At 40.7% G+C, this 12,358-nt stretch overlaps 1 protein-coding gene across 8 annotated transcripts in view; it reads right to left on the bottom strand.

Moving 5' to 3' along the window:
• The window catches only part of ntng1a (netrin g1a), a 172,311-nt gene that overhangs the window by 20,481 nt on the left and 139,472 nt on the right, over window positions 1-12,358 (bottom strand). For all 8 annotated transcript variants that reach the window (XM_042510273.1, XM_042510272.1, XM_042510271.1 and 5 more), the window contains exon 5: window positions 3,033-3,059. In XM_042510273.1, coding sequence (XP_042366207.1) covers window positions 3,033-3,059 — 27 coding nt within the window. The remainder of the gene's footprint in view (window positions 1-3,032; window positions 3,060-12,358) is intronic.

Raw genomic sequence — 12,358 nt, forward strand, 5'->3', positions numbered from 1 at the left:
GAGTGGTGACGGATTTTAATCAATGCCATACCCATAATGAAATGCAATCTTGCGGAGCCAGAATTGTTTTTTAAAATATTAATTTCACTTTAATGGTCTGCATTAAGCAATTCTGCCTGGCTTAATAAACTTGAAATAGAATTGAGAAAAGTCAATAAGGAATTCAATTACCTTCAAACAACAACACAAGAAGTGTTTTCTTTCTTTTTGCACAACAGCTTTGCTTCTAGTCCATTTAACAACCTCAAGGACCTCCTAACCTTTTTTGTACACTTTATTCTTACTGTATTAATAACGCACACATCTAATTGTTTTCTGTCTGTACTGAAAACAGCCTCATCCTGTTTAGTTTTCAGCGTTAGGCCGGTTCTTTGGGAAGCTGCTGTGACAAGACAGCCACTCGTGAGAACTCTAAATCCCTGTGGGCCAATCTGGATGAGAAGTGAAGACTTTGGTTTGTCAGAGTGTCCTTTCTACATCCCACCCCTCCCCAAACACACGCTCACACACACACACAACCACACACTTATCAGCATGCACACTCTCCCCCGTAAAGGATTTGAGGACAGCCTTTGGACATGGTCTGGCCTGGCATTTGGATGGGACGAAAAGGACTGATGTGAATATGTATGCATGTATATACAGCATGTTCGAAAAGCATGCACACACACACACGCACACTAAGCTGTCATCAGGCCATGCATGGAGTGGACGCATAATTTCTAAGGTGTGTGGAAGTGGTGAGGGAGGCGAGCAGTGGAAGATTGGGACAGGAGGGGGTTGTTCTTGGCCACATGTCCATTTCTGACTCATGACATAGCATCAGACTTTACAACCAGTGTTCACTTCCCCTCTAAAGCCTGATTAAAAAAACACCTGGGAATAATCTGTTTTTGCCCTGTGTCTCACACAGCACGTTTTGGGAAAGTTGCCCAGCGGTCATCTTAGCCCTTAAATGATGAAAACAAGCATGCATGTGTCGTCCACGAGTCCCCTGGTGCATTCAACTTGGCTCTGTAACACTTTGGCATTAACTAGATATTGACTGAGGGCAAGCCACTTGAAAAATATTGAAAACTTAAAAGCATTAAGTATAAGCACTTTTGACAGAGCTGAAAAAATAATTCAAAATTTTGAGAATTTTCTATTTTTGCCAGAAGATACCTGCTCTCATGTCTTTGGATGAAGATGTGCTAGCTGTTTCATCCTTAATCAAAACTTTATGTTACGCTAAGCTAACAGTCTCCTGGTTCCAGCTTTACGTCAGAGGGACAGATGTAATGGTGGTATCAATTATCAGTCTTCTGACTCCCAACATACAAGCAAACAAGAAAATATCTGTCAAACTATTGCTGAAAGCTTAGTGGTAATATCTTTGAAATGATCAGGAAATGCTGTGCTACAGGACTGGTAAAATAAAGTACTGCGGTGATGATGTTTATCTGTAGGCCAACATCAAAGTCAGCAGCACTCTGGTTTCCTCGTTAAAGAGCCAATCAGACTTTTTTCCATTGGATTTAGGATTATTGCAGAAAATAAGCTCTGTGGCGAAAAAATGTTTCTGATACTCACAAATTTTGTTTTCCCCAAATGACCATCAATTTTATGTTTTTTGAAGCCTAAATGCAATCACCAGAGGTAAAAAAGCTAAAACTGTGTTTTGCTTGATTACATTCGTAGTCTCAGTTAGCAGCTTGTTAGCAGCTGCCACTTTTAAGACATCTAAAAGCTTCATAATTCACCTATCGGATATGTATTGACATATCTTATGTTGTAGAGCAAAACATGAAAGTCTGTTAAGCTTTTGGTAACACAGACCTAATTTCAGACATCTAATAAAAAAATAAAATAAATATTGTTATTCTACATCAAGATGACCTTTTCATAAGATGTGTGGAAGATGCTGGATTTTAGTTCTGTAACAACACAACTAAAAAGTAACAAAATATCAACTTCATCTTTCTCCAGTATTCTTCATCAATTTGGCATTAGAGCATCTGACAATTAATTTTGGTCACCTGACATCGCCTAAATTTCAACCACAAGGCCAACTGGGCGGTTATTGAATATAATGCATCTTCTTTACGCGTAAGCTATATCTAAATCTAAAACAATTTCATGAATACCAAGAAACACATATTGCTCCGAAAGGTCACTCGTCCTACTTGAAAGAAGATATTGAACTTCAACAGTCTCTCCAGTGTATGCTTAACTGTTAGAATCAAGTGTCAGAGCCAGCAATATTTCAGCTACAGTATGGACAACTTTAAACTGTGCTGTTGTTATCATCATTTAACAGGCAGTTTGATCATGTAAACCAGTTTATCAGAAAACTTGCATGTCTCTTTAACCCTCAGCCTGTTTATGTGGATCCAGGATCAGACAGGGAGGGGGCATTTGCTAATCAATCCACTGCCCTGGGGGATACTCACTAAGAACAGGGCAATGAGAAAAAAGATAAAGAGAATTGAGCCGGGCTGTGAATGCACTTTGACTTGTTCAATACAGTCCGATGGTTCCTGCATCACACAGCCTTCCAGGCAGCGGTAACTTGAGACATGGCACCTCTCTTCTTCCTCCCCCTCCTAAGGGGCTACTGGTTGACGAAGATAATACCAGCCGGGGCGCTTGCGGCTTATATTAAAATGACCTCCTGTGACATTATACTGCCAGAGAGGTCTTGGCACTTTAATAAAGTCTAGATGCCATTTATTTATAATGCATGGGAGAAAAGAAAAAAAAAAACAAATGACATTCTGCATGCAGAGCCAGGCAAGTGTTATCTGGTTGAGTTGAGTCTGGATAAAGTAAATTAATATGCCCACATCATGACAATATAGCCTGCGGCTACTCCTTATCTGTCTCCCCAAAAACACAAGGGTAGTCAACAATTGTTGAGTTATCCTTGGTAGCAAGATTAGAATCAGAAATGAACACTTGGCACCAAGTTCAGGGTTGTGTGGTGAAGGGTGGCTCAATAGGCAAAGCAAAGCATCAAGCATTCATATAGTTCCTTTGTAAGTTGTACTTACTAACTGGACCAATGTTATTAGGAATACCTGCAAGAGAAAAAGAGAGAAAAAAAATTAAGGCATAAAATTGGCTTTGAGGCAACAACTGCAACATTTCCTTGAAACTAGCAGTGTATCATTAGTCCTGCCATCCTCCCTCACAGTGCTGTATACACATGGAGTGACACATAGTCTGAGACTTTGGCGTCTGAAGCACTGCTAGTCTTCACCGTGATTTGAGAGTGTTGTCTGCTGCACGTTTAGCTTCATGCCTCTTTGGTTTCTTCTGGTTTTCTCCATTATTTCTGCTTTGATGTCCCTGTTGTTGCCAGAAAAGGTCATGGCTGCCCTCACACAAAGCAAAAGGTACACGCCTGAAAATGTCCCAACATCACTGAAAAACCAATTTCAGCAAACACCACAGGCTGACAGACAGACTGTAATATTTGGCTTATTTTGAAGTTAAAAAGTTGATTCCTGCTCTAAGACACTTCTCAGCACATCGGTCTTTAAAACGTGTGTTGCCAAAGACACGAGACAGAATTGTCATGCACACAGACACAGAATGGCACACATATCAAATGACATCATAGATGGCAAAATCGTTCTCTGATGCCATAGGAGGACACATCTTATCCTGCTGCCTGCCTGTCCATCCCTCCGTCAAGCAATCCCTTGTGCCAGACAGCCACTGAGCAGATAATACAGTCTGTCTCATCCCCATGGTGACCAGATCTCTCCCACACCAGGACACTGGCTGGCTGTAGATCTGAGGAGATTGAGACGTTCATAGGCTTTTTGCGCAGATCATTTCGCCATCTGATCTAACCACCAACATCTTGGTTTGGGCATTAATTAGCACCATGGCGGTTTCAGACACCATGAAGTGCAGACGGTGTTAGAACACACTTTGCCGTTTTACTCTGTTTGCATCTGTATGCTTCAAAGGAACGTGAACACACTGGCGGTGTATTTTTGGTCTGCATTCGTTTTGAGAGGAATTTGCTTTCAGGACATCGACGGCAGCTCCACTTTCTCTAATCATCTGTTTGAACGGAGGCCCTCCCTCCCATTCGCTCTACCCCCTGCCCTCAATAAGGCAGCCTGCCCACAAAAACAAACAACCCCCTCACCATGGGAAGAGGAAGCATGCTGGGCAATAGCAGAAACGCGCCCACGTAAACTAGAGAGGAAGAAATTAAATGAAAAGGGTGCTTTCTTCGTCTCTTGCTCACGTCTCTGCTGTCATCCGCTTAACACCACACCTTCGGCTGAGGAGGCAGGGGAGGCATCTGTGAGGGATTTTTGGTGGGGCCTTTCATCTAATGGAGCCGTCACAAAATATCTCCAAGTACTCAGGGGAAACATGAGGATTTCCTGAGTGTGTGCATGTGTTTGTGTACATGGACTTTGATCAAACTCCTGTCATTCAATCACTCTTCCTCTGATCTCTGCCTGCAAGCTGTATTTAGGAGCCAAATCTGTGACCTGTCTGAGAGCTGTGAGGTGCAGGAGGCTATGCTGGCATATGGAGGAGGAGCGTAATGGATGTCAAACCTCAAGGGGGTGGGCAGATGCTAACCAGGAGACAGGAAGGACAAGGGCAAGGACAATAAGAATCAAAATCACCTCATTTGCCAAGTGCAGTTTGATTTGGCAGCATTGGTTCTGAGTGTCACAATAAATTGGTTCTGGAAACAATGCGGTATCTTTATTTCCATGTCTTACATCATCTGTTGGTGAGGTTGCTGAGTTTTTGTGGTATGAGCAGCTTAAGCCTCATTCTTTTGGCATGATATTGTGAAAGCTGCCATCAGGTTTATATTTAAGATCCCCTTTACTCGAACAATTTACTGGACTTAATTCAGCTTTAGCAGCCTGGCTTTAGCTAACAATAACACATTTTCACTCCCAACTAGTCAAATACCAACACTTGGTCACTGGCCCAATGTCAGTCTATGATGCTCTGAGTACCACCCCATTGCCAGTTTTGAACTGTCAGAGACAGTGTCTCTGTTTACACTTGTAACATGTATTGGGTCTTTTCACAAGAAACTTTCATTTTCACAAAAAATGTAGTTTCCACTTGTTACATGCATAAAGTCTCTTAAAACAAAACAAACACCCAAACAAAAAAAACTTAGAGCATAAGTAAAATTAGAATTAATGTCTCATAGTTGTATGCCTCCACAAACCAGTCAAGTTGCACTCTCAGACAACATCTATGCCAGTGAAAACATGGATGCGTCACACGCTTCTTCAACACATCAACACAAAAAATCTATACAATCAGCACAGTATCATGGTGGGCACCCTAGATTAGCGTCATCAATTCAGTATCTGAGCAAATGTCTCTGCTTCTGTTCTCGAGATATGACGCTGATTAATGGCCTGACAGTGTTTTTGCATTAATGTTATGATGTCATACAGAAGTTGACCTTTTGGATATAAAATGTCTTCACTTCATCATTATATCCTCTTAGACATTTGTGTGAAATTTTGTCATAATTCAATTAAATTTTGAGTTATGATCAATAACATGTTTTGTGAGGTCACAGTGACCTTTGCCCACCGAATTCTTATCAGTTTATTCTTTAGTCCAGATATATGTGTGTGTATCTTGTGAGTTAAAGAAATCGCGTTCACATGAATGGGACAGATGGACAACATGAAAACATAATACCTTTGGCCTTGGCTATTGCTGGCACAGAGGCATAAAACATGTTTGGTTTATGTCCTTAGGTTGGGCAACAAAAGACGGTTAGTTTAGAAAAAATATAACGGTTTGGCTTAAAATAAGAACATGTGTTACTCACATAAGGTAACGTCATGTGGCATGTCACAAACAGCACGTGACATTCACCCCTAACATAGTATTCCATACATGTATATATTATACATATATCAGTATGTATACTGATGCACTACACTGTTATCAAAATAAGTCAATTGACGTTTGGTTTAACAGGACACAAACAGCAATCCTGTGGGTGAAAGTCCAAAGTTTGTTTGACCACTGATCCTCCCATCTGCCCTTGCTTTTAATGCTGGGCAGTAGTCTGACTGTTATAAAATGCTGCCACTTGGTGCATCTTATACCACCACTGACGAGTGCCACAGTGTCCAGAGGTGTCTGACACCGAAGGCCACTGACCAAGCCTTTGATATTTAACAAGTTGGGAGTGAGACCGATTTGCTGATATATATATACTCCAATTTCTGTGGTAAGATGTGTCATTAATCTGTTTGCTTTATTTAAGAAGATATTGACACCATTATAATCTACCAACACATGTAGGCTCCTGTAGCCATACAGTATCGTGCCAGACGTACATTATACATGGTTCCTCCAGTTTCTCCCAAAGTCAAAAATGTGAGACTGCAAGTGTTTCAGCTCTTTAACTGAACTGTGAAAAAAAGAAAAAGAAAAAAAAGCCACAGTAACACAGTGCTAAAAAGAGCCTGGTTAAGTAGCTGACAGTGCAATAATACACAGGCGCTATCTACATCTAGTCTGGCAGATTAACAGGGGACCCACTACATTAAATGGAGTGGGATATAAATATAAAACCAGACAGAAGGAGAGAGAGAGGTGACTTCCATTAGTGCATCACCAAACTGTAAGTTCAGTTTGAACAGAGCGAATATTCTTCATAACAGTGTTTATACAGAGAAAATAGTCACAGTGCTGCACTGTACCAAATGACTGCTGTTTGCCTTCAGCTATGTCAAGGACTGCAAGTGTTGAACCTATCACAACACTGTAAGAAAAGGGATGACACAAAGTCAAAATGACTACTTCCTTCACAAATGACCCTTTGTCAATTGGAGTAGTTCAAGGCCAAATAACCTTTTCTTCCAGGTCATGATTTGGAACGTTAGTGGCCTGTCAGTGCAATTATGCGTCGCTTTATGAACAACCTGTGGGGTTCGAGCAGATGTCCAGGATCCCATATCGGGTCATTCGATTAATGTTCAATCGCCGTCATTTTCAATCCCCTTCACCTGCCTTGCCCTGCCATTACAGGGCACGGCTGCAATCTAATTTTGTCCTATCGCACAGGAAGAGCATTAGGAGCTGCTTATGTTGACGGTGTGCTCCATTGATTTTTATGAGTTGTGCAGGGATCACGGTTGCGAGCTGCTGTTTGGAGAACATGATCTCCGAGGGGTGTGCGATTCACCGAGCATGATCTGTGCATGTGGGGTCAGCACATGCGACAGAACACACACACACACACAAATGTGGCCATTAAAATACAGTCAGAGTCATTTGGGGCATCAACTGATTTACAATAAGTCTCACATCAGAGAGCTGTGCGGTTACAAGTCCCACTGCTTGATGTTCATCCTTGGCTGGTTCATTTCCAGTTATGTTGTCACCCTTCCAAGACCATCACTGCTGCATGCATGCTAATGGATTATCAGAAACCAATCGTGCACTGTTCTCCCATGGGTGCATAGGCTTTAAATTGTTGACATGCATCCTATTTCCTCACTGAACAAGCTAATCTGTCATTTATTTACCCTCAGTGTGTCACACATAAAAAGAGAACATCAAATTTGCCACATAAGATTCTACTGTCAAGAGCACATTCAGTTGTTGGCTGGAAGTAAGGCTGTGCGAGTGTGTGTGTGGGCGTCATTACATTGTTTCTGTCAGTATCCATTCTGCTTTGACCTTCGATGTGTCTCACCTGTTTGGATTGGCGCTACCTGGACTACTCTGGAAAGGGGCTTATCTGCTGAATTTCCACCGCAGGCAAAGTTGGTAATTACTTTCCCTGGCTGCCATCATTTTATAGCAATCCATCATCATCTGGAGCTCTTTGGCTATATAGAGCCCAGTGATGGTGACAGGCATCGCTAACTGGTTAGCGGCGGAGAGGCTGCCAAAACACAAGCACACGGCATGCAACCTGATTGAATTCCTCAGGAGCAGAATTACGACTTGCCTCACCGGAGTGCCCGGCTCGCTCACTCGGTCTCAATGTGTAGATCTGAATTGAAGGTGGCAAGTCTTAAAGTGCCCAGGAGCTAAGTTGGAAGAAGAACAGTTTAAGATTTCAGGGAAGGAATGAGGTGTACGTTGGTGGTGGTAGCTATGGGGGAAGGAATAAAAAAAAAAAAAATCTGGAGATGGAAGAAACAAATATTTGAAAGAAAGATTACCGTCACAGCTGCACAGAGCCGAGATGTGGAAAAGACAGAGTAAACAAGCTCGGTCTCTGGGGTGGTTGGGGGTGTTGTGGAGGAGAGAAGGAGAGAGAGAGAGAGAGAGAGAGAGAGAGCGCAAGCATGAAACAAAACCAAGAGATGGAGCGAGAGCAGGCGGAGGCAGAAGAAGAAGAAAAAGGTGGTGGGGAAGAAGGGCAGAAAAAGCAACAGAATGAGAGGATGCAAAACAACAGGCGATGAGGTTTACAGGGGAAAAAAGAAAGCGAATGGGGGTAAAATGGAAATTCAAATAGCTGTGGAAAAAGGAATAAAAGCATAAATGAGTGGGTGATGTGTGCGCGGCAGACGGAAAGGATGGAAGTGAAGCTGTGTGTGCGCAGCAAATGTGTTTATGTGTGTGGATGCATAAACACATGGCACTGAATGAATACACAGTAGAGCTGTGAGCCTCATATTTTACAGTGAACAGTCTCTCTCACAAGGCTCACTGTATTTAGATTTGAAGAGCAATGACACTCAAATTAAATACCTTTTTTCCATTAAGCGAAGGTAACGTTAAAAAAAAAAAGCAGTGATCATGAAATTTGTTAAAATTCTGAATGGAATTCAAGTTTTGGTGCATGTGTAATGTGATCAAAGTAGTGCTTTGTTAGTGCTGCATTGGTAAAGTAATGTGATAACACTGATTTATTAGTTTGTAATGTGCTAACCAATGCCTTTAATACCTAAAATAAATATTTAAACTCATTTTTGAAGGCAGTTTGCTAGATTGTTTGTGCAGACCACACACATTTCCAATCAAATCTTAATCTCTTTCACTGAAATTATATAGGGAATATTTCAGAAAGACCTATTTAAAGTCATAGTTGTTTGTCTTCACTCGCGAAAAAATGATTCTTATTCTACAGTGGCATTATTGGTTCCTATGGGATTTAATCTTGTCATTGAAATATGTATAGAAACCTACTTCATATGCCCAAGAGGGAAGATTAATCAGGAAAGTCTAAATTTGTGTATATGTCTGCACAAATGAGTGGAAGATATCGAGTGTATGTGTTTGGTCACATTTCCATGATCAGCTCTTCCCAGTTGGACTCGAGTACCGATAATAAGGCTGTAGCATCTGGTAGCTCCGCATTAACGTACACTAATTAGAGAACAACAACAGAAAAATGTGGTGTTGACGTCATATGAAGTAATATTTGTGTTATTGTGACTGTCACCATCAGATATGAGAGCGCTTGTTTTCATTTTCACCTGGGACCGAGAACTGCAGTGTTTTCTGTCAGACAGTTGGGCGGCTAATGTGGATCTTCTCTCGAGGCAGGGGATGAATCATTACAGTGAAATCCACTGCATGTCCACGCCTTTTACTGCTTTGATCAAAGGAGATCGGTAAACTGCGAGGCTGGCTTCAGCTAAATCTGAACAAGTGTCTCCTAATCCCATCCTGACAAGCAAATCTATTCATTTTATCAAGCTGCAGACAGGACTAATGAAGACTGAATTTCTAAAATAAATTCTGGAATTTGGAAAAAAACTCCTTTTTATTGAGTACAGTTATTTGTAAAATAAAAAAAGGGCCCCTATTCATTTCTGCATGATTTGTTCAAATAGAGACACCAAAAACAGTCAATATGTTATTGATCATTGGGAAAAAGTAATTATTTCAGGCAGGATCTTTTAATATTGTTGGCACAGCAGCGATCAACCAACTTAACTCTTGTCACCATGTAGCAAGGTCACAGACCTCTTATATAACTCATAATAACTACATAACCACTTATGTCACCATGCAGACGAGTCACGACCTTCACAGCCTTCAACAGCTTTACTCTGTCCTTTCCCACAGTCTAAGCTCATCTCTAACTGGTGACAATTTTTTTCCTTTGCACACACTTAAAAACGTAACCCTGGAGGAGGTCAGAATGTATCTTTAATTGGATGAATAACTATAAAGTTAGTAATCTGCAGAGGGATTTGAAAATCCTTGATGAATTATGTATCAGTTTCTGTGCATTTGGAAAATTAAAGTTTTCATTAGTCTGTTTATAAAATTGCAGAGGTGGGAGTAAGTCACACATGCGCAAGTCACAAGCAAGCCTCAAGTCTTAACTTTCTAAGTCTCAAGCGAATCACAAGTTACTGCGGTGAAAGTCAAACAAGTCAATTCAAGTCCCTGCTCTAAGTCAAGCAAAACAAGTCATGTCATATGGATTTTTTTTTATCTTCCCCAGGTTTCTCATTTAAATAAATGAATCATGCTTCCAAAACAAAATGTAACATCTCTCTATCCAAAATACTGCAAATATGAAATTGAAAAAAGGCAAGTCCTTACTAGTTACATGTCTCAATTCTAAAGCGTTTTTCTTCTTTTTCTTTCTCATATGGCCTCACATGGCGTATATGCCATGAGTTAAGGTTTAGCCTTGTTAAGCAGTGACTTTGAGAGTTTTGGCAAGACTCTGTCTGGTAACCTTCGTAAAGACAAGAATTCAGGAATCCAGTGTTCCCGGCCATGAAATAGCACAAAACATAATCCTTCAGAAGTTAAAACCCCTTGTCCTTTTCACACAAACCATAAATAAGACCGTAATTAGTGAGCTTTAGTGGTGCTGGTCACTAAATTTGTTTTACCCCATGTGAGCTAGCTGTTATACAATATTGCCAGTCTTTGTGCTTAATATAGATTAGATTTAGTGTACAGACAACGTGGGGGTGCCAACACTAGGCAAGAAAACAAGAAATTTTGGTCAATTATGCAACTTTTATTTTTATTTATTTATGAGTGATTATGGTTACTTTGAAGGAGAGGTACCTCCATGAGATACTTCTAAAACTCTCTTGCACAGAGTTTGAACATTTTCTTTTTCTGCCTTTTCTATACATGTATATGTGCAACTAAACTAAACTAAACTAAACTAAACTAAACTAAACAAATAAGCATATTTAAATGACAATGTATTCTAAAAGCAGTGTGACAATATCTTGTCCTATTACCTTCAGCAAGGACGTGTTTGTGTAAGTCCCATTTGTTTGTTTGTCTGTTATTTAGAAAGGTATCAAAGATGAACTAAGCAGGTGATTGTAAGTATAGAACAACATATTGCCATTTATACAACTTTATACAGTTTTGTATGCAAATCCAGATGCACTACATTTACATTATATTTTACATATACATTATATTTACATTAAGTAAAATTAAGCTGATTATAGCATCTTAGCTAGGTTCATGTATGCATTTACATTGCTTTCCGGTATCCGTGCTGTTGCCATTCGCGTGTGCACACGTTCTGTCTGTGTTTGTGATCATATGTGTAATTGTGTGGGAAAAGGCTACTTGAAATTAAACTTTGAGCAGAGTTACGACCGATCCCATAGACATCCAGCATTAAAGCTGAGCTACGCTAAAGTCTTCTTTAAACATATTATACACTGCACGCAGACACAAAAGTAAAATCCTCCAGTTCCAGTTATTAATTTAAAGTGCATTTAAGGATTTTTCCTTTAATATAACATTCAGGATACATTTTTAGTGTTTGAAATCAACTTTTCAAAGGCCACCCGCTACTGCCCCCCTCCACCGCCGCCTTCTATCTCCCTCAGTATCCTCAGCCCTACAGTGAAATGAACTGCCATGGTTAATTCTCAAACTGATCCCTCTCCTTCTGTCTCCACAGAGGGAGAAAGTGAGAGCGAGTGAGGCTGAGAGACGGTTGGAGGGGGGTGAGAGACATAGATGGAGAGAGGAAAAGCAAGAGAGACAGAGCCACCCCAGAAGGCTGAGTTAGCTGTGACAGAGAGTGATGCCCACTTCCCCTCCTTCTATCTCTGCCATCCTTTTCTTTCTTCATCACTTTTAAAATCCTGCTCTCTTCGTGCCATTGTAACACAAAATACCCCCCCTCCACCCTCCCTGAATCCACACCCCGTCCGGATGATGATTCATCGATCTCCTTATCGCATCAGACGACTTGATGGGCATAGTAAAAAGAAATTAAATCTTAATTAAATTTTCATCTTTGACAAATTTGTCTCTGAAGAGCTGCCATATGCTCACTGGGTTTGGAGGAAAACATTGAGAGGGAAGGAGACTTTTTGGAATTGGAGTTGAATGGGCTTGAAAATATCCAAACAGCAAAAGGTGCATTTTTCAGCCTTTTGAT

The sequence above is a fragment of the Plectropomus leopardus genome, chromosome 21, assembly GCF_008729295.1.
Source record: "Plectropomus leopardus isolate mb chromosome 21, YSFRI_Pleo_2.0, whole genome shotgun sequence".
Taxonomy (NCBI): Eukaryota; Metazoa; Chordata; class Actinopteri; order Perciformes; family Serranidae; genus Plectropomus; species Plectropomus leopardus.